General features: G+C 43.0%; 1 protein-coding gene across 2 annotated transcripts in view; it reads left to right on the top strand.

The window, feature by feature from the left end:
• The window catches only part of DPYSL2 (dihydropyrimidinase like 2), a 408,396-nt gene that overhangs the window by 168,296 nt on the left and 216,615 nt on the right, over nucleotides 1–23,485 (top strand). The window contains exon 1 of one of the 2 annotated variants that reach the window (XM_085632754.1): nucleotides 13,206–13,595. The exons of the other annotated variant lie outside the window; for it this stretch is intronic. Coding sequence (XP_085488880.1) covers nucleotides 13,557–13,595 — 39 coding nt within the window. The 5' untranslated portion in view covers nucleotides 13,206–13,556. Of the gene's footprint in view, nucleotides 1–13,205; nucleotides 13,596–23,485 lie in introns of those variants that run through there. 2 annotated transcript variants of the gene reach the window in all.

Raw genomic sequence — 23,485 nt, 5'->3', positions numbered from 1 at the left:
GAAGATGCTTTAGTTGTTCATTCTCCTATTGATTGCTTCTCATCTTCTCTCTTATTTTCTCTTTCTCACACATTATGACTGTGCCTTACCCTTTGATCATTTGTACTAGCTGTGATTTCTCACAGATACAGAACACGATATTTCCTTGAGTACTTTGGGATAGGTATTGCATCTTTCACTTCAATTTATTATTTTCCACACTATTTCTTCCTTTATCTTTTATTTCTGAACATGTTGCTCCGCCTGGCACACAGGCGCTGAATAAGTCTTGTCCTTGAACAATTCAGGTGAAGCACTGGACTTTCCTATCTTTACTCAGCATTTTTCACACCAATTTGTTACTGATGCTTTATCATGTTGCCGCTTTTATATGCGTTTTTTATTCTTTAAACCGTCATGCTTGATCATTTTAGTTCATACATGCATTTAGTTCAACGTTTGCATTTGAATGTTACACTCGTAATACGTTTCAAGATGGCGCCCGGACCTGTGTGCTTACACTTCCTATCAATTTAGTCCTTCTTCACTACTCACACCCTATTTCACTAACTTCCTGCCCCCAACACGGGTGCTTCCTTGCCGTCATCAGACGCGACTCACCGCAATTTCGTTCACGTAAGCTGAATGGTTTACATGTCGCGGCTTCTTATTAGCATTTCATGTTCCTTTGAATCTTTATTCAGTCACCATTAGTCTTTTACACTCAGACCAGATACCGTTGCATACTTAGTGAACGATCCGGTTACCTGGGGCACTGCACCTTCACCGACGCACCCGCTTATCACCGTGCTGGCTAATACTATATACATACCAGCTAATCTTCTCATGTTCTTAATAACAATAATCTGTTCCACCCTAATGTACTCACTTGTTTTGGTTTGCACAGCATTTTAGCAGCACAAATGTACACTGATTAATTGATTGTCAGATGCAGTACCGTATTTTTGTTCACTGAGTTAACAATGCACACTGCGTTGTGTTTTACGTGTGTTGAGCTTCATGCACACATAGTGATCCACACCATATCGTTCACCCGGGTGGAGGTGAAAGCATGTGAATCTCCTGGTTTGGTTTTCTCAATATTTAATTGCCCAATTCTTTACAGATACCTTCCCCTGACGAAGGGCTAATTTTGCCTGAAATGCATCGGGAGAAATGATTGAAATTCGCGACAGTTTCATTTAAGCTTGTACCATCAAGTTTCAATATGAAAAATCGAATATCGAATCATCAATAAAATCTTCACAAACTCATCACGAGTACTCAAGTTTACATTTTTTGTTTAAACTGCAACAGACCTTATATATCCCGCCTATGCGGGTTTCTAGAAGTGCTCAGGGGGACGTCTCCTAATCAGGATACGCAACCTTTTCACAATTTCATTAAGCTCATTGACCAGAGAGTGACACCTCTGAGGCACGTTACAATCCAGTAACTTGTTCACTCAGTAGTGAGTGTTCTACCACCCATTTTTTCAAAATCACCACAGCCACATAATTGTGTTCTTCTAGTGGCTCTATTCAAGATGTAGGATGCCACACAAAATACTTACCATAAAATACTAACCAAGTGTCTCAGAAGGATGGTAGTACAACCACATGTGCAACTATCTCGCGTCCTCCTCGACTCCCGTCTACCAATAAGCCAAGTTACATGTTCAAAGAGGCATGATAGGAGTGACCACTACAAATCATGCACATGCGTACTTGTAAAGAGCAAGTTCACCCCAAAAGCATACTGCAACTGATAAACAGATGTTTACTGTTACCCAACTCATTGGCCAGGAATGTTGAACTTTATACAATATCTACTTTCGCACAACACGTGATGTATCAGAAATCTACTCGTCCTGCAAAAAAAGTCCACTTGTGCTTTTGGGTTCCATGCAGTGATGTGACAAATTAGAGCAGCTTTCTCATTATATCAGAGCTCTCATAACAGCTTAACTGATTATGCTCATATTATATCAGGGTTTTTTCTAGCAAGACTGTGATTTTTCCACATTTCAATAAATCTACATACTTGTCCTGGAAGTGTAAAGCATTTGTTCCAGAGTTGGAATTCCGGACGTCTGAGCATACCCACTAACTTGCATGTTGAAGGGTATTTACCAACTCCTCTACAATCTCTTCTCGCACTAGGAAAGGTTAGAAGTTTATACCATAACATATATTTATAAAGCACATGTTCACCCTAGGTCTCTAGGCATGGAAATAACAGATGTTTGCTACCCAGCTCAACAATATTTATTGTCCTTGGAAGAAAGAAAAGCTGAATGGACCTGCCAGGATTCAAACTTGTGACAATGTATATTTGCTCATGCGAAAATTGAATTCTCAGAAGTTTGCTAGAGGCGTGGTTTAAAGGTATATTTCAGTAGACATATTTGAATTGGGACGGGACTTTGCACCGGGTGTATTTCGATGCCAAACTGTTGTATAAATTGGGTAGACGTCCAGACGCACTCTGCCTACGACACTGTCACCAGACAGGTACATTTCTGCACATACTATGGGCATGCCCCCACATTCAGCAATACTGGATAGAAGTCACCCGACAGATGGTGAGGGCGATAGATAAACCCGTCGCCCCTTCCCCCCAGCTCTGCCTACTTAATGTGTGGGAAGATACAGACCTCATTCAGGTGGAACAGGAGTGGGTGGCGGGGGGTTGGGCCATTGCAAAAAGGAACATTGCCCAGAAGTGAGGAGTAGACACCATGCCGCGGCTGCGCGACTGGGCCACAGATGTGGATCAGGCCATGGTGGCGGAGAAACCGGTTTACAAAAGTAGATGCTGTCCGCGGAGGTGGGATCGCAAGTGGGGGCGCTGGAATAAATATCGGGGAGACCTTTGTATCTCTCCAACGGTGGAACTTAGAAGGGAGAGACAAGCTATCCTGGATAAAGTAGGGGCAAACGCTGTGACCTAATAGCTCAAGACCACCATTCAAATGCTGTGTATGGGGAGCTCCCCGATCCTAATAAGTGTATGTAACCACCTCTGTAATGTTTTACTGATCGGTTTGATTCCAGGCATACTACCCTGGGTGTATGGCTTGCTGTCTCCAAAGTCCGGATGTATATTTTGCCGGCGAAGGCGTTATTTAAGTGTCATTACTGCTGCAATGTTGTGGATTTTATTTTCAATAAAATTGTTATTTAAAAAAAAAGAATTGGGACGGGAAAATATTTTCATTCTGTCCATAATGGTGTTACAATGATTCTACCTCCTTTAAAAAAAAAAAAGACTAATGTGCATGCATTAAAGAGTTTACTAAAGGATGCCTCAGAGAATCAGTAAAACAGTATCTAAAGCTGTGCAACATTTTAGCAAAGCAATTTTTTCAAGTTGGATTTTTTTTCTGTACATTTTCTTTTAAATGGAAAAAAATCACCAGCCTTGCTGTCAAACTTTTACATGTAATCAGGGACATTCTGAAAGCATTGTAAGTAGTTTTAAATGGTTACGTTTTGCAAATGTGTACATGGTTTTGTACTGACAACAATGTCAGTAATACAAGCTGAGCTCACAGCACACTACATTGCCTGGCAGCATAGACCCTAATAGTAAAGGCTTTGTATTCATGAATCCTACATGTTTGAGTTTAAACCAATACACATATAAATACACATCTTGCTTTAGTGACAAACAATCCTATCAGAGGTGGAGAAGTGTAGCTCACTGGTTAGAGGAGGCATACCCTGAAGCAGAGGTCAGACCTGGGACCAGGGTTCGATTCCCGACGCGGCAGGGTTTGGAGCCCAATTGTCCACGGACTCGATAATTCTCGCTTCGGTGCCTACCCTAAGCACGAGTTCACACTTTGCAGCTCTGGGCAACAAGCTTGCTTAATCTCCACAACGGCCCCCCTGCGGTGGGATGCCTGGCTTTCACCTTGGGGATGCCCAGTATGGGTTATCTCACAGGGAAAAACCAGGACGGGTTCCCAATGCAAGCGCCGAGATGCCCAAGGGTAATTTGAGCGCTATATAAGACCGCACATACATACATATCTGTACTTTAAATCTGTACTGTAAAGTGGTAGTTAAAGGCTTTGTGGTTCAGGGGCTTTGGGTCTACTTGTCCATCAGCCAAATCAAATATGACAGTATGTTGCCTCCGACAATATGTTCTGTGTGTCAGGTGATAAGAATTCAACACTGCTGACAGTACTCATTTTATAGGCCTCTGGAGGATGAAAGGCTGAGTAGACCCACCAGGATTTCAACCTGTGACCATGTGATCATAAAATAGGTCTCCACAGTAAATCCATTAGTTCACTCAGCCGCAAGACCCAGCTCAACAAAACACTTTCCTCATAGGCCACGCTTACATTCCAACACTTTTCCAACTAGAAACAACAAAGTATTAAAAGGCTACGGGTCTTATCGCTAGTTAGTTTCACCCAACTACACATCCAGACACAATCATAGGAACCAGATTATGGTGGCCCCTGAGGATCTGGCCCCACCAATAATTAATTTAAGATGGCTTGTTAAATCTTATTTGATCTGCTATAGAGTAAAGGATATGACAACACCATGTTCTTCATTGTCATCTGAAAGGGAGGAAACCATGATGGGACAGCTAAGGAAAACAAAATGAAATTCTTCCACTTTTGGTGTCTGCTATTGCCAGACGCCGCCCACTTCTTGCAAAGATCTCGGAAAGGTGCTAGGTGCATTAGGATGTCGACAGGCTGCAGGAGATGTGTATATGTCTGCAATGAAAGCCATCGCTGACATTAATCTGATGATACTATTACGACTTGAAACCAATATGTTCAAAACATGTATTTTACTGCTTTAAAGCAGAATTTTTTTAATATAGCAATCAAGCTTAGAAACTCCTCTTTGAAAATGCTAGCTTGTGGACCTTCGCTGACCTACACCCTTAATATGAGGAAAAGTTACAATAAGTAAATTAACCTTTAAAAAATGTTTTTTTTACATTTTGTTTCATAACTTCTTTTTGTTGTTTTGTACAACCCAGAAAACATGATCACCACCCTCTGAAAACTTGGGATGCAAAACTGCACTCATGCCCCGCGGATGTATAGCTTGAAGAATTTCACATATACATGCATTTAAGATGACCCATCGATGATATTAAGTTGATGACATGTATCTATAGACTAATTGCATATGAGTGCATAGTAAGGAAATCTTGGCATTCCATAATGTTTGATTTATTACATGGCTAGTATGACTGAATATTTACAAATAAAATATACAAAAAATGATGGATGGAATGCTTAAATTAATCTTAGCCACTGGTAATTACTCGGGCCACATTCAAACCCATTGTTATTTTGCACACCATACCTCCTCAGTTTGGACCCAGGCATATGTAAATCAGTCTTGACCCTGCTCCAGTGGGAACAGCCCAGATCGAATTGCCAGGCCAGATTCTCCCTGAACCTAAACACAAGAAACCCAGGTCTGGTTTTCCCAGGTTTAGTTTGGTTCTAGTGACACAGTGTGCATGGGACCCATGTCTGGGTATATTAGGCCTACCAAGGGCGACACACTAGAGAATACAACAAGCATTTGCAATGCAATAGGTCTCGCAGTTATACGAGTTTGAGCTATTGGCATTGTAAATGACAGTGCCTTTTATTTATGTTTTTAAAAAACCAAACTTAAATAAAAAGCATTGTCATTTACAATGCCAATAGCTCAAACTTGTATAAATGCGAGACCTATTGCATTGCAAATGCTTGTTTGTGTCTGGAACTATGCTTGCAGGGGCATTCCGAGCAGCAACACAGATACTTTGCGTCCTTCACAAACACCATGGGATAACAAGCAAGGATAACGGCAACACAGCGGACTCGTGGAGAAGGAGGGGCTTTTGGGCTGCTTGGTGGGGGGGACAGAAACACATGAGAGCGACAAAGCGAGATTAAACAGTGACGCAGTGGGTGGGGATTGAGAGAATGCAGCCCGGGTTAAAGTGAAACCAGGAGCCCGTGTTGTTATTGAAAGCGGCGCCCATATGCTGTCTACAGTAGAAGAAACTCATTAATAACAAGGGGGTGGCAAATGGTGTGCACTTTGATGTCCTCAGTGGCCGCGCGGCTCACTGAGGACATCAAAGCGGCCGTGAAAGTGATCAGGCAGTGCTTTTCAGGCTGCCAAATGGTGCGCGCGCCTGGCGCACATGCACTGTATTTGGAGGCCTGAAAAGCACTGTTTGCACTTCCAGATCCCCCTTTTACAATAGCTCTCGCGAGAGCAGCGCTAAAGCGCTGGCTCAGGCGAGACCTAAAAAGTGATGGACTGAATGCTTGAACTAATCTCAGCCACTGGTAATTAGTCAGGCCGCATCCCAATCCATCGTTATTTTGCACCCCATGCCACCTCAGTTTCGAGACAGCCCAGTGCTTAATTTGAGCCAGAGCTTTCCGGTGCTGAGCACCGGCACTTAATTGGTTTCCGGTGCTCGGCATCGGCACCTAATTGTCAACACCACACTTAGGGCAGTCTGCCACAAGGTGGCGCTGCTCATGTAATTTAGCAAGGAGCATTATATCAGCTGTTTAGAGAAACAATATACATTAAAAAATGACTAATACCTGCCTTCCCCAGCCATTCCTATACCTTTGGGGACCTGGAATAATCTTTACTGTCGCATTTACATGCGAGAGAGAGGGTTAGTAGTTGTTTTGGCAGTGATGACGGGCGATGGGTGGTGCAAGCTGCGTTGGCTTCCTGGTCAGAGCCCTGGCACTTAATATTTTACAAATTAAGCACTGAGCCAGCGATGTTCAAATCAGTCTTGACCCTACCTCAATGGGAAGTATTCAGACTGAACTGCAATGAAATAAGTTTTGTAGATGTAAGTTTATGCAACACCTCAAATGTACAACGCTGCTTTGCAGTGTCAGACAGAAGCATTTCTATAAAAGTGTTCCTTAAATTATTTCCATGCATATATAATACATATCTAGCGAAGTTTGCACCTCTTCTTTGGCTAGAAACATTACTGGTTCTCCTTCAAATGAAACGCGAATAGGGTGGAGGCATCTCTTGATACAAAATTAAGACTGCATTATGGTCACTAAATGGTCACTCGTGTGATTTCTCGATTCAAGTGCCACTCCGACGAATGTGAAGCGAACCATGCTAATATTGAGCATCTTTCAGGGAGGAGGTTTCAGTAGCAAAGATGCACCTGCAGAAACCTTGTAATGTGGTTCAGGGGGCACTCTCTTCATGATGTCGATGCGCACGAGTAGCCAGAAAATTTAAATATCCCCCACTTTGGATCAAGGATCTGATGGCACAAAGCACGTGACCCTGACTCTTCCTAGAAGAGCTTATCTCTTTCCTCCAAGAATCACTTCATTCATCCTTTCACCCTCCCATTCACCCGCTGATATCCATCTTTTCACCTTTACATTCTGTCATAGATTCATTTTTTCATTCATCATTCAATCTTTCACCATTCCATCAATTGGGCCATTCCATTCCGTCTATTCGTACATCCATCATCTATGCATGCACCCGTCCATATATCCTTATTGCGACTTAACAAATCATCAGTAAAGCCATCCATCCATTCATCCTCTCAGCTTTTCCTTTACTCCCATCCTTTCACTACCCATTCACTGATGCATCTACCTGCTCTTCCATTCATCTTTCATATTGCCATTCTTACCTTTCACCCTTCCTTACTTTAATCTTTCCTTTGTGTCAACCCTTCATCAACCCCTCGTTCCTATAGCATTAATTATGAGCTTTTGTCTGCCCAATTGCAGACTGGAGAGAGCTATTAAAAAAATCCACCCCCACTGTTGCTGCTAAAGCAGGGGATTCACAATGCCCCTGTGTGTGCAATCCGAAAAACAGAGATTCTAATTCTAGTGAAAAAAACACTACTATCAAGCATGTAAACAATAATGAAATACTTTTTAAAAGCAAAGATACTTCAGTTTGCACATTATTCCACAGACTAGAAAGATTATTTGAGAGGTTTGAAGAAGAATCCCTAATGCCTAATGTCACATAAGTGCTGACATTTACTAAATATCTAGAGATTTGTAGAAAAGTCTGAACAATTTAGTTTGCACAGTAATTTTCATTCCAGTACCGGAATTTGAGATGGTAGAAAACATGACAGCACTGTATGCTTAATAAATCGGGAGCTGGTGGCCTAAATCTAGTGTTGGCATGCAGAATGTAAGAATCCTGGAGTGATGTTAGAGTCTGACATCAATTTGATGAAGCGATACCCAGTCTGAGATCATTTTTCTGCCCTTATGTACAATTCTAATGTCACAGAATGATGCCAGTTTGTACGAATTCCATTGAGCAATGCCATAATCTGAGATCAGGATCCTGGTGTGATGTGACCATTTCCAAGTTTTGCAGTCTGCAGGGGTACGGCAAAAGTGCCAGAAACCCTAATGCACGCAAGGATGGTCTCCCTATTCCCCAGTTTGGTAGGAATAGCCATAGTTGGGGTAACAGAGGCACCCCACACCTCAGGGCTCCAATGCCGCTGCACTATTAGTAGCTAGGCCACTGTTTGAATTATGTTCAGTCTGAAGAATTGACCACTATATTGGAGAAAGTTTCAACTTGACCTGTATTTCTTCACTTGACTATTTTTGGAAAAGTGATCCCAGCCCACAATGCTGCAACAGATAAAAATCTCTGTTTTTCCGTTTTTCTTTGTCCAGTGAATGTGTGGAATGCTTCGTCATAGTATGAATGGAGTTAATGATAGGGAGTGACTTTGATTGTGAGTATGAGTGAGTAGAGTGTCAGGTAAGGGGTTATTTTGATTTTATGAAAAATTTAACATTATTTTCTTTACTGTGAAAAACTGATGTCTGTTGCAGTACAGGGAAGGCCATTTTTTTATGTACATGTAGACTTTTTTTAATGAAAATCTGTTTGGTGAGACCAATGAATATGATATAGTATAAGAAAAATGAATAAACATGGCCTGTAAAAAGATACTGCATATGTAGCATAAATATATCGGGGACAGAACCAACAGCATTTGTAAGATATACAAAAAGAAATACAGGTCAAGTGGGCACTTTTTTCAATATAGTGGTATTTTCTCCCCCTTTTCCCAGACATAGAAGTATTTGTGTTGGGGGTTACCTTTGTATATGATGACAGTCTGAAGAATTGATTTTTCACGTGATGTCATGGTGATTTGATGCTGCAGTTTCATACTGCACTGCTTTTCATTATTTACAAAGAAATCCTGGGGAGTGCCTCACTGAAGAGTGTGCTTCAAACCATTTCCAGTTCTGATAGGTTTGTGGTTGGGAATACTTTAAAATGTACCTATGTACCACATATTCTACCATGGGACAAAAGCATGGTATCTTCATGACAAACTTAAGGTTCAATATTGTATGCATTTTTGTCTGGAAAGGCAGCCCTATCAAATACCAAGCATCAGGGGTTAGACTAACAGCTTTTTAATCATTACCGAATTCCTGCACTAAAGCATTTTGTCACCCAATTCTGGATACTCTTTTGAGCTCAGCAGCAATTCTTTACTATCATGACTATGTTTCAAAACTCTACTTGTCAGAGTGCTGAAGAAGACAGGCAGCTTTTAACTACTGCCAGCAGAGCATGAAACTTGGCTGAAATCTCATGGGTTGAGATATTTGTCATGATTACACGGTATACTGTCAGGAGGCTGGCGTGGGCTGTTCCCCTGATTTACAAAGCTGCAACAAGTGCTGCAAGAAAATAAATTCTATGTTAGGACCAGAGGCGAAGGCCACTGTTCATCCTCGGTATCCCCTTGGGTGTCGTCCTGATCTAGGGAATTGATGAGGGGAGGAACGGAGGTGGTCTGAGGGGGTTCCCAGACAGAGGCTGGGGGGGTCCTGATTAAGGAAGGCATGTATAAGACTCTTGAAGGTTTCATGTTCAACCCCTTCCTGTTTTTTGGCATTTGGCTGGAGCTTCATCACCGTCAGGAGGAGGAGCAGGGGCTTGGGTGCCCCAATGAGGGGTAACCAAATTAGCCAACCTGGCGCATTCTCGTGCTAGCTGCTGCGAGAGCCTGTGCTCCATAGGGCCCGTGGCCTCCGCTACTGCCCTAAATATATCGAGGTATCAAAGTGTTCGTAGAAGTCGTCAGCAAAGGGCAACTACTGTAGGGGGTCGCCCTGTGCATCATCATAGGACTCCATACTCAATATAAAGGTAATGGGTTAACCAACAGTGAGGGCCAATATGGCACCAGCACTATATGGAAATGAAAAGGGTTGGGAGACAACCAAACAACTTTAAATAGGCAGTGCCTCATTATATTGTGTTCACGCGCCAGGACACTCTCCGCTGGTGCAGTTAAATTACAAGGGGACCCCAGCCACACTGCCTTAGGCAAGTAAAATAGATCACTCACAGACTGTCAACACTGTGGAGGAAGGCCGGTGAGTTAAAATGGGATTACTGCACCCCTGAGGTGTCATGCACAAACGTGCTATAGGCTACAGAACCTGCACTCTGGCAGTACACAGGTGGTTAATGAAAATGCCCTTCACGGGCTACAGACCCTAAAACCAAAGGGCGTCACTCTCCAGGATTTGATGGCTTATAAAACGTGGCGTGCAATCTCCAGCCATAGCTGAGTAATAAAGGTCGCACATCGCAGGCAAGACAAGACGCCTGATAGGCGCCACCTAACAGGCTGCGAAGGGAACACAGAGTGGTCCTGAGACAGCTTGCACCTTGACAAGAGAAAAAACTGTGCACATCGAAAATAGAAACTATACCAATACCCAATGGGCTACAAAAATCAAAAATTCAACAACAACCCTGCTCAAACAGTAAAAACGATGTGGAGGTAAGGAGGGAGATACTTAACTTCGGCTGCGAGTGGCGAAGAAAGAGGACTATGGGACTTGGTTGATGGACTATATGGCAGCATGTGGTCCTCTGACTGGCTGTGCCTTTAGAACTGTTTGATGATTGGGTTCGCCTTGTTGTGCTCATTTTTTTCCTATTTCCTAGGGTTCGTGGGAATAGTAGTTTGAGATATTTCTTTTAAAACACGGCTGCTGTGAATATGAAGCGAAGAGAGTATGCATAATCCTCGCCTCAGAGTCCTTAATAGAATTGAAGCTTTCCATTACGAAAGCTAGGAAATTTTTCATTCTATTGCGCGTCCTGTAAAAAAATGTGGACAGTCCTAAGAAATAGCACCAGTCCTTGAGATTGGCATAAAATGCCTGTTTAATATAATGACTCAACATTTTTATTTCAATACCGTTGTGTTAGGGAACGTAGGTGAGTGGCCCTTTGTTAGTAGCTGAGAGGTGTTATAGGAGTTTCATTGATATTACTCCTGAGCTTCTAGGAGCGGAAAAGCAGAACGTTCTGATATTTATCCCATTCCATGGATTTCACTGCAGGTTTTTACTCAAGACAGTGTCTAACAAAGAATCACACATACGGGGTCGAACTGGGAAAGAAAATCAGTCCAGCACTAAAATAAAAGTGGCCCCCATTAGTGAATTAGATAGCTAAAAAAAAGTGGACTGTGTTTGCAAATTGGGGCAGTTTTCAACTTGCAAAGACACACTGTATGAGTGCTTTGCAGGAAGGGGAATACAGCATGGATTTGAACTTGCTGCAGGCAATGTTTATTTTAATATCAGGGAACTCAACTGTTAAATCTGGCCTAGTAGATCATAAAACAATCCCACAAACAGCCAAAAAACTAGCAAAACACTCACCTGCCAATCCAGTCCCTCAGGCACTGCCTGATTGCCCTATATGTGGGCCACTGCAATTATACAATTCTGTGGGCGTTTTTTTCTGCATAATTATTGATTTGCTTAATTTGCAACATAATCCACCATCTACTGCATAATCTGCAGATTTTTTTTTTTTTAGTGTTTCTTGCTCAAACAGATCAAGGGGCATATTATCAAGGACCGGCGTTAAAATTATCGCCGCATTAGCGGCAGAAAACTGCAGCTAAAGCGGCGATAATGTGCTTGATAATATGCCGCAGAGAATTTCCATAGAAGCCCATGTTCACACCAGAACATGGGCTTCTATGGGAATTCTCTGTGGCATATTATCAAGCCCATTATCACCGCTTTAGCGGCAGTTTTCTGCCGCTAAAGCAGCGATAATTTTACCGCTGTGCTTGATAATATGGCCCTAAATTACTAAAAATGTAGCGACGTGTTCTTGTGCAGTGGAAGGCCCTTCCAAAGGTTAACTTGTCATCTTTCAGTTGCTTATTTCTGTATTTTGGGGCATATTATCAAGGTCCGGCGTTCAAATTATCGCCAGAAAACTGCCGCTAAAGCGGCGATAATGGGCTTGATAATACGCCGCAGAGAATACCCATGGAAGCCCATGTTGACACCAGAACCTGGGCTTCTATGGGAATTCTCAAGGGCATATTATCAAGCCCATTATCGCCGCCTTTTTGCGGCAGTTTTCTGCCGATAAAGCGGCGATAATTTGAACGCCGGACCTTGATAATATGCCCCTTAGTTATTGAGCTGGTACGAATGAGCTGAAATCTTTGCCCCGACTGTTATTACCATACATGCAAACCCTCCTGATTCAGGCAGGAGGCTACAGATTTCAAGGCTAGTCTGCCACCTCCCAATTCCTACATCCAAAAATCCGATTCCGCCTCAACATAAGTAATGGGAGAAATACAGTCTCCCGGTTATTTTGTGCTGTTCTCCCACCTTCCTCTCCTAAAAAAGTTGGCATGTATGCATTTATCAAGTGTCAAAGTTAAAAAATAATAAATTAATATCAAAAATATTGCCGCATTATGATTTACCGGTAAGTAATCGGGCATTCGACGTTATTCGAGCACTAATTAACAATAATAAAACAGTAAACATTTCAAAGGGTACAAACGGCTTGATCTGTTTTATTAGTCCTCCGCCACACGCGGTTTGTAACGGCCACTTGCATCCACACCAAAGAACTGTTCCTTCTCGGACGCTCATTTTCTTTTCCTGCAGCCACCTGCCTCACTGCACTCCATGGAAACTATCACGCTCATTTTGGCATCCCAAACTGGCGTCATCGCCCTTCACTTTCCCGCCAGACCCGCCTCTGTCCGCTCTATTCGAATCAGCGACGAGATTCTTTCGTTTGTAAATCCGTCGCGAAAACCCAATCGATGATGCCAGGTCCTGGCGTGACAGGCTTACGCGCGCGCACTCGTAGGGAACACACGCACGCGCTCTATGGTTCTGCGAAAGATGGCAGAACAGAGGGAGGGGGAGAAAAGGAGAGAAGTGAAAGAAGGGAGTGGCGGCTACGTCGCGCATGCGTAGTGTTACCCTGCTGCACAGCTCTTTATTGCCACAGTCTCTGAGGCTGGGCTGGCAGCAGAGGAAAGAAGCGGGGGATATTTTTAATTTTTTGTTATCCCCCTCTTGGAATTCCACCAAGGGGAGATTTCCATCCTACTCAGAAGCCTTCTCCGCAAAAAACCTTTATTTAAGTAAAGATAAACTCCGCGTGTGCATTTGACCCTTGGGGGAGCCCGTTGCATCGCATCATACAGTGCCCCCCTCCCCAAAGATGTCTTACCAAGGGAAGAAAAACATCCCTCGCATTACGGTGAGTGGGGGCAGCTGCATGCTGGGAGGGTGGTTGCATTTTGCATAAGGGAGGCGTCTTTGTGCTGTGGGTGATGAGCTAGGCTGGGCAGGAAGGGATGCAGGAGCGGAGGGGAGATGATGCAAGATGGATGGAGGAGTCCTGCTAAATCTCTGCTTGTGAAAAAATCCAGGGAGATTAAAATATCACACGCGCACCCACCCGTAATGGGCAACCTGAGGATATTTGTAGGAAAATAATACAAAATGGAGAACGAGTGGTCTTCAGCTACGCTGGTTTTGAGACCTGATATTCCTTCACGTAACATTACTAGAGGTGGCGTAACGGTCAATTAGGTGTGCAGGAAGGTGATCGTATGTGAAATGACTACTATTCCTGTAAAAAAAAAAACATAACAGGTGAAGAGACCCAATCTGTAACTTTGCATTACAATGATTGATGCTCCTATACAGAAATATAATCAGGTGGTTCAAGCTGCAGCATCGATGGGGGCGATTATTTTCCATGTATGGTACTCATAGAACGATATCCAGGAAAGAATCGGCCGATAGGGGGGTCAGGAGAATTTTAAAAATTACGGTCTATGTCATTTCCTGTAAAATATGTTTGGCAGGGGACACGGAGGAGGCATTACCTGGGGACTGGAGTTGTAGGGCTACTTCTAAAATGATGATATCTGCTGTTCATGCAAATCACGGATTGACAAGAGAGCAAGAATGTGTGCTTTATTCGGGGAGGAGGAAGGATGTACTGTACATGCTATAACTATACATTTGTACTGGAGGAAGTGCTTCCGTTTTTGTAAAGGAATAAAAGGTGATCAGCTGTAGTGGTGTGTGTTTTGCCCCCAAAATGTATGCTGTTTATGCTACATACATATATTTTACAATACTGAAGCGTAGAGCTCAGCAAGGCTGTCTTATATAAAATGCATACACCCGTCCATATTGCTTTTATGTACTAGTAAATGGAGCTCTTCATCTGCTACAAACTTAAAACGACTACAGTGACACCAAATTAAATATATTAAATTGGTAGGGGCGGGCTGTAGGTGATCGGCATCAGTTCTGTTATGTAAAATGCGTGGCCCTCCAGTGAAATAAATGCTGGAAAGGGGGAGGGGCGCCAGCCGCTTGGTTTAGCAGAAAGGCATACATACAGCTGCTGTAAAATTAACAGTATGGGGCGGGGTGAGGTGGAACATTACTTGATTTGGGTTGGGTTGGGTTGACTTGGGTTGTTGCTAGAAAGGTGAGAACGGTGCTAATTCGCCAGCTGCTCATTCCATACAGACACCAGTCTCCACACCCCATGGCCAACCCTCAGGTCAGCAACATTGAACGACTCAACAGGGTCCTGGTTTATGCCTCAGTATGAGATGGCGCCGAGTAAAATTCAAAGTGTGTATTCTTCTTGTGTTCAATGAACCGCTTTAGTGCAGCGAGCCATTAAGGAAAGGTGGGCTATGAAGGATGCCGGTAGTGATTGGGGATAGGATGCAGAATGCTTCCTTGTGTACACAGCCCAGTGCTCGGGAGGCTTGCACGGAGATGTGCTGCTCCCTGAAGGGGCTTTATTCCCGCATACAAAGAGACTGCTGTGATGGTGAGGCGCCGGGCACCGCCACCGAGCTGCTCTACCAGCAGGCAGAGGCGCTGCCTGAAAGCAGAGCAGATGCCGTGCTCCGTTTTCCCGTCCTCCAGTGCAGAACAGACCCGGTTACAAGACGGTGCGCCCTCGTTCTCTCAAAGCACCGTCCCGTGGCCCTGTGCCAGGTGTCTCCAGGGAGTCTGGCGTGAGCGCTGCATTCTAGGCACGAATGTTGTTCTTTCTATAATATTTGGACCATTTGTATTGCTCAAGCCGAATTGTTCCTTGGTGCTTAAAGAATGTCGTCACCAGAGAGTTCTATTCATTTAATGCTGGCTTCTGGATCATGTCACGTTAGCATCTGTTGGTCTAGGTTTATGCATTGGTGCCCCAAATTTTACCCCTCATCGGGGAGGTTATAACCGAATGCTCAACGCGTTAAATTTATTCCATGATTTGTCGTTGTAGGGTTAGGATTTCAGGCTTGCTTAGCTGTTCAACATGCCGTCTTCCATGTTTTGAAGGCAAGGTCACACCCAGCATTCATCTATAGGGGGTGGGAAAGGAAATGGAATTAGCGATTGGCGGCACTCTCAATTTAGAGTCAGAGAAATTGTCTCCGTGCCAGATTTTGTGTCGCCTTTGGATTGCATCACTTCGACCGCAGGCTTTGGTCAGACACTTGTATTTTCTTTTGATCTCCACTCTAGGCACCAACCATCAACCTGAGGAATAATGTGACATCTCCAAATGCTTTGATTTTAAACTCTAGAGATCTTGGTCAGATTGTCCACGTTGGTTACACATTCAATTATATTTTAGGATTCTGACACCAGGGAAGTGTTCATTGATCTGAAAAATAAAGCTATTTTTCTGAATCGCACAGAGGTCGATGACGGTACGGCTTTATGACGATGCCACTGTTCTGCATTTTCGATGTAGAAAATGCATATTCAACCTGCCTCTTGACTGCTGTGGAAAAGCACTATAGTCAGATGGAAGCAAGGATAGAACATTGCTTTTGGTCCTTCCACAACATAGCATCCTGCCCTCATTTTACAGGTGTCCTAAGCCTGTGCCCTTTTTCTCGTGTCCTTAATGCCCAGGAATTTTGGGGTCACCTACAACCAACTACAACCGTCTGTTTGAGGTCGTCAAACAAGGGCCCGTTTAATGCTTTAAGGTTATTGGGGTATGAAACCACTTATTGAGTGTTTCATATGGTTTGGTTGATAACGAAAAGATGTTGCAGGCCTTTCAATAGTTTGAGTTTAATCTAAAAGAAGTAGAACAGTCAACGTGTTGCTAGCCGACTGCTAACGGCTCTCGTACCTGGTGAAGTTAAACTCTGAGGCGATCGAATATGATTCATGGTTTCACCATGCACAATTTCCTGAGTCCTGGCTGATGTTTACGCCCTCTCTCCTGTCTACATTTACTGTGCCAATTTATTTAGTTGCAGTGTTTAATTAGTAAAAATTAATTTGTGCCGTTTTCCCAGGCTCTGCTCAGAAGCCCGCTCCTGGGGCTGTTGCATGTCAGTGGGCTGAATACCTAGGCTGTGTATCTGGAATCCCACCACATGCCTCTTTAATTTACAACCAGACACTCTGCAACACTTTCTCATTCTCATCCTGCAGGTGTGTGATTTCTCCCTTTGTGATGTTTTTTTATGCCTCGTCTTTCTCCTCCTTTCTCCTTTGTGGTTTTTCTTTTCTCTCCTGCTCTCAGGAAATGTCAGATGAGGAATAATAAGAGCCAGCCTCCTGAAACAAGTGCTGGTGGGCCCCACAGGCAACCACCAGCTCAAATTAAGCACTGTTTAGTTTGGTCATGGGAGAGAACTAAAAGTTACAAAAATCTGTGGGTACTCAGAAGTAGGGTAAACTGCCTTATTAAGCACTTTATCAAACTATGCTTTCAGCACTGAGACATGAACAATGTCTAATCTCTTCTTCTCAAGACCTGCATAATGCCTGCTCTTGGAGTTGAAAATAATTGGCCCATGTTCTGATAAGAGGTACTATACAAAACGTCTTTGCGGCTCTCAAAGTCCTTAAAAATGGAGTTTCTATTCACTGTTTAGGACTAGGGACACACCTGAAGTGGATGCAAGCTCTGTGGGTCCTTTCCTACTACCAAGGCGTGAGGACAGCAAGCAGCTTTAAAATTTTGCTGGACACCTTGCCTCTATGGGTGCATCACTTAAGAAGTAAGGTTCTTCCTCAGTATGGAGTTAAGCTGATATCAACATTATCATTATTTATATCAGTTATATTAAAGTTGCACCACTTTCCAATTATATACAAACAAATTGTTTCATATTAAATCCGTGTCGAAGAGATGATTGAAATTCCTTCTTTATTGCTTTTTCTTTTTAAATATACTAATCAATTGTGATTCTCCAGTCCGTATCTTATGTGGGACCCAACACCCCGTGAATCACGGGCGGGATTTGAGACGCCGAGAGGCTGAGTCGGGCATTTAGACCCCTGTGGCAAGGTATGGTGTGTGTTGGGTCCCACAACCACAATTGATTATTATATCAGAACACCATACCTGAAATGAAACTGATTCTTGCTTGAACAAGTCAAAGTCATCTAGCAAGATATAGGAGCACAATATCAAAATGTATTTCGAAGAGGGACACTATTTCCTCAAGCACTATACTATATATTTACTTCGAGAAATTTTCGAATGCCCTGATGAAGTTCTGTTCGCAGAACGAAACACGTTGGCTGTGGCTTATTTAAAAAGATAAAGAAAAGCAATAAAGAAGGAATTTCAAACATCTCTTGGACACGGACTTAATATGAAACAATTTGATTGTATATAATTGGAAAGTGGTGCAACTTTAATATAACTGATATACAAGACTGACCCTGAGGGAAAGGGTGGTGACCTTGGACAGAGGGCTTTTTTGAAGTTGGCACACAGAATTATCTTGTGTTTTGTAAAATAGTGGTATATCTTATGAGGTTGGTGCCTATCGTAGGCAAGTTGGTCCACTGTCCAGTTCATGTGTTTATTATCATTTATGTAGGCCGGCCTTTTACATCCTCACATTATTTTGCTGCATTTATCCTGAATACCTGAAAGAAGGGCGCAGCGTGAATCGAGACATGCAGGGGCTTTAACTGTGATCACGAACATTTTTGCTGGTCTTTGCAGTTATGGGCTGTTCGGCATGAGTGAAGCCTAATAGGCTTGCAGAATTTTGTTGGGAAAGGTAGAAATTGGCAGAGAAAAGACTGCATCACTGTGGTGCCTATGTAAGTGAGTACATGACTGAGTGTATGATGTGCCTCTGAAAGATTAAAGGTTCAGGTGAAAAGGCTTCACTTAATTACAGACAATAGCTCTGGGTGCATTCCACCCTATTGTGCCTTTGCTCACTGCGTCATTTAAAGATGGGTCCAGGCATATGCAAATCGGACGTGGCCCGATCCCTACTGCCGACTTTTGACAGAGCAGCAGACGCACCGTATCCCCCGCCCCCAAAATAGGTGAATTCACATAATATTTTACATTTGGTTCCCTAACCACCACAGCCTATTCCATTCTTCAACCGGCCACCATTCCTGTCACCATTTCAAAATGGAAGGTTATTCCTAAATGTGGGTCCTGTGCTCACCATGCCGTTGTATTCAAGCTAGCCTAGCTCATAAGGGGTGATACCCCTAAACGGGTCCCAGAATGCTTGTTTCTGGTCCAGGGAAGACCTAGCATGGCGGTTTGGGCTGGACTCTTCCCATGGGGAGTATGGCCAAGATTGCTATGCATATGGCGTGGTCCTAACTGGAATAGCGTGGTGAGCAAAAAAACGATGGCTTTAGGCCCAGATCGCTATGCTGGGGTGAATGTTTAACAATGTTCAGCCTTCAGTCAATCATCTTTTTGTGTTATTACAGTCGCCCAAAGTGGCAAGGGTATTCCCAGATGTAGGTCCCATGCTTACTATGCCATTAAATTCACGGTAGCCGGGCGTATGAGTTGTGATAGCCCAAAACCGTTTCCAGGATGCTTGTTTACTGTCTAAGGAGGACCTGGGCTGGTGGTTCAGGCTGGATTGTTCCCACGGAGAGCAGGGTCAAGACTGAATTGCATATGGCGGGGTCCAAACTTGAATGGCGAGGTGAGCAAAAAACGATGTCGCCCTAAGTGGGAATGGTATGCCCAGACTTGGGTCCCGTGCTCACTGTGCCACTGGATTCAGGCTAGCCTGGCTAATGAAGGGTGACAACCCAAAACCGGTCTCAGAATGCTGGTTTCCGGTCCAGGAAAGACATGGCCTGGCAGTTCGGGATGGACTGTTCCCATGAGGAGCAGGGTCAAGATTGATTTGCATGTGGCTGGGTCCAAACTAGGGTAGCGTGGTGAGCAAAAAACTGTGGATTATACCTAGATCTGTGTCTGGGGTGAATGCTTGATTTGTTCAGCATTCCGTACATCATTTTTTCTTTTTGCATTTGAAAGGGTATAGATGACAAGAGGGAGGAGCAGGTACACATGAGAACATAAAGAGATGCACGGGGAAATTCAGGGCTAAGCAGGGCGAGTTGGGAAGAAAAGAGTGCAAAAAGACAGGCGATATAGTAAACACACATAGTGATGACAGTAGAAGAGGGAGGTGCAGCTTGGAAACAATTATCTGTAAAAGAAATAGTAAAGCTGGAGATCAAGTTTGCAAAGAAAGCAGTGAGAAAGCAGAGCTGTAGTAACTATTTAAGAATGGCAAGCAAAGACAAAATATATAGTACTGAAAGTAAAGAGTGGGTTAGAACGACTGGACACGGTCTGCTGGAAAACAGAGAAAGACAGGAACTGCTTGCCACATGGGAAGCAGTCAATATTGGAGCCCTTTTGAAGAAAGTTGATTAGAACTGATTTGAAAATTGGAGAGCAGAACCACAGAGAAGAGATATGTACTAAGAAGATAATTTATCAGCTCTTGTGAGGAGGGGGCATTCAGAGCAATTGGAGAGTGAGGGTCAAGAGGGCCTCATAGGAGACCAAGGTCTATTAAGGAAGAATGGGATTCATGACCTCTAGATCGAGGGGAAGCAGGAACAGCCTGGCTGTGAGGGGTACAAGACCTACCATAGAGTAAGTGAACACGATATGCAGATAAGAAATGGGGTTACGGTTTTTTTTTTCATGCCACTGTCTCAATGACATGGTCTTCCATGTTCATTTTCTATAGTTTATTTTTGGTGTTTCATAACTCACCCAGTGTCACCTTCGTGTCACTTTGGAACGCCAATCCTCTTGGTGGGTGCAAAACAAGAGAAAATTGGATTGATTGGGAGTGTTCAGAGTGTTCTCTGACTGGTGTGGCAATTATCCACAATGGCTTGGAAGTGCTGTTAGAGAGGTTTTCATCTACCTGTAGTGGCTTCCAAGCCAATAAGTCACCTAGTTTGTTGGCCCTATTGAAAACATGCATAACCGTTACGCTTTATTATTTATTATGAAGGCAGGACAAATCAACTTGGTCAAAGTCTGAAGCAGACTATTTTGAAAATGTTGCTTTTCATGGGACTTTTTTTGTTGACAATTCTACACACTTGGTGCAGTATCTGTGACTGAAAGCGATATATATAACATTTATGGTTATTAAGCCATTTTTACAGCAATATCTCAACGGAACGAGATGTAAAAGGTGATCAAAATTTTCTCAGTTGATGTACTTGTATTGGACAATTATACTTTTCATGTTGCTATGTAAACCGCTGTGAAAGGAGCATTTAAAAAAAAGAAATCCCCTTATGATATCATTACTTATCAGTGTTGTGGATACATAATCCTGTATTAACAATGAATACGCAAAGAGTTGACTTTATCTAAGACTCTCACAGAAAGCTTAGAAAAGCTGATTATTTCTGGCAAGGTATTTCTAAACATATCTAGCAATATAGCCTGTTTTTGAGGAAGGATACCCAGTTGCTGTTAGCGTGGTATGAATAGAGCATGAAGTTTGAGAGGAGAGCTTTGGAAAATCTGAGCGTTTTGTGGTTTTAATTCAGGGAGGTTTGACACTAGAAGTCGTGCTAAAACACGATGGGCCCGATTCACAAAGAGCCTCTGGAGTCGTGACGGAGGCTCCACACTACAGTTCTCATTGCGGAGATTCCCTCTCAAGTGCGGAGATTACGTCACAAGTGTGGAGCCTCCGTCACGACCACAGTGGTTCTGTGTGAATTGGGCCCTATGTATTGCTCTGACATTTTAGTAAAAAGTATTGGATCTCTGCTATCACCACACCTGAACTTTGCCCATGACTGAGTATGGTGTACTCCGTAATGTTGGCAAAGAAGGAGGTTATCACTTGGATAATAAATATTGAGTTGGTCTCATTTGATCAGCCAACAGCCTTTTCCATAAATTGGCATAGAAGGCATGTGTAGGTCTGTGCTGGGGCAGAGCTTCTCGCAACGCAGACGTTTTTATCGGCATCAAGGAGTGTGGGAGCACATGTATAACGCCTCCCAATGAACCTACATACCTAATAGTATAATCATGTTGTGCCATTAATTTACACCCCCAAAACTTTTTTTTTTTTTAGTAGTTTCGAGTTTTTTTAACCTATATATTTGGAATGGTTGTTTCTACTGGAGTTAACCTTCACCTGTTGATCTTCTGCAATTGCATTGTTGGATAGCTTGCACCAGATTATAGCACGCTTAATGTTACTAAGGCCCCAGGACTGCCTGAAACCGGACCCCATAAAAGTTACAAATTAAAAATTCAGTTGAGAGAACATCTTACCTTTACTATGATATGCTCTCTCCATCACAGTGGAGTGGTTTTTCACTTATGACCATGCACTGAGCAATGGGTTCTTTTGACACTGACTAGGTCGTAAATAACCAGTGTTGCTAAGGTTGCTTTGAATACTCCTTTGTGATTGGTGCAGTGCTTTGCAGCTTTAGGATTCATGAGTTGTCAGGCGGTTAGTGCTAGCTTGCATTTTGCCTTTGCTGCTCAAGCTTTTCCTCCTGAGGCATGCACTATTCTCCCCATCCTGACTTGAAATGCTTTCTGTACTCAATTACATAAAAAGCTTTTAAGCCAGACACTTGAACTCCCTCCAGTTACATATCGCCTTTTCAAGCGTGACTTGGGAGTATTCATGAGGCGTAAACACTACAGTTTCCTTTTTAGAGCACAAGAAAGTGAAGGATGTTTTCTTCTCTTGCATGCTAGTTGACACTCTCCATTTGGACGCAATTGGAGTCAATGGTGTTTTTGGATAACATCGCTGTTGTAAATTTAATAAATAAATATATTTATTAGGGACTGTGTAACAAACGTGACCAGTATTTTTTTTAGAACTTTCAATGCTGCATTTAGAGTGCCTAATTCCAAATACTCAAAATTTTGACACAAAAGGTGGTTGGGATGTAGCGACGGTCATTTTTAAAGACTTGTTTTTAAGAATTGCTAATTTTTCCAGAGTTTAGGAATGCTGCTGTGGTCCACTGGCTCTAAAATTAACAACGTAACTACTGTTCCACATCCGCTACACTTCTACTGCATCGTCAGTTATCTTTGTAATTGAATCCTGCCAGGTTTTTTATAGGTAAACGCTTAAAATCGGTACGCCAAACTACGACCATTATGACTAATTGTAATGACAATTTATTTGGTTGTTTTGTACTTTCTGTTGGATTTACCCCACCTAAAATGAATGAGTACAGTTAAAAGTATTTGTGTGCCAGAGAATAATGGATTGAGATTCTGTCTCTGCTACCACAAGTCTAACATCTACCAAGAGAGCATAAGGGTATAAGCCCTGTTCTGACCATTGTTACTAATGGTGTGTTGAGAATGCATTATCAAGGGAGTGTCCTGCCTCTTTTGTTGAATAGAAAGCATTGGTTCAAAGCTGCTGCGAGGAATGCTGGTTGTCTTTAGCAGTAACGTATGATGAAGGCCTTCTTTCAGCCCCCACTGCTGCACCTATATCCTCCTCACCACAATTACCTTACCATCCCTGTCCAGCAGAGGATAGAGACGGCAGGCTAGGCGTTCGGTTCGTAAGTAAGACCTGATAAGAAACCTGCTGAGCATGGTGGCCCATGGCGATCTACAAGACACAAACGTTTGGATTGCTCTACTGTGTTTTTCAATATTCAAAATAATGTAGGGAATAGTATCAATTTTAATTTTCAGGGGGGACCTGGCTTGGCAGTTCAGGCTGGACTGTTCCTATTGGAGCAGGGTCAAGACTGATTTGCATATAACGGGGTCCAAATTGAGGTGGAGAATAACAATGGATTGGCATGCGGCCTCGCATG

This window comes from Triturus cristatus, chromosome 11 (assembly GCF_964204655.1).
Source record: "Triturus cristatus chromosome 11, aTriCri1.1, whole genome shotgun sequence".
Lineage (NCBI taxonomy): Eukaryota > Metazoa > Chordata > Amphibia > Caudata > Salamandridae > Triturus > Triturus cristatus.
This window is presented reverse-complemented; position numbering and strand designations above follow the sequence as displayed.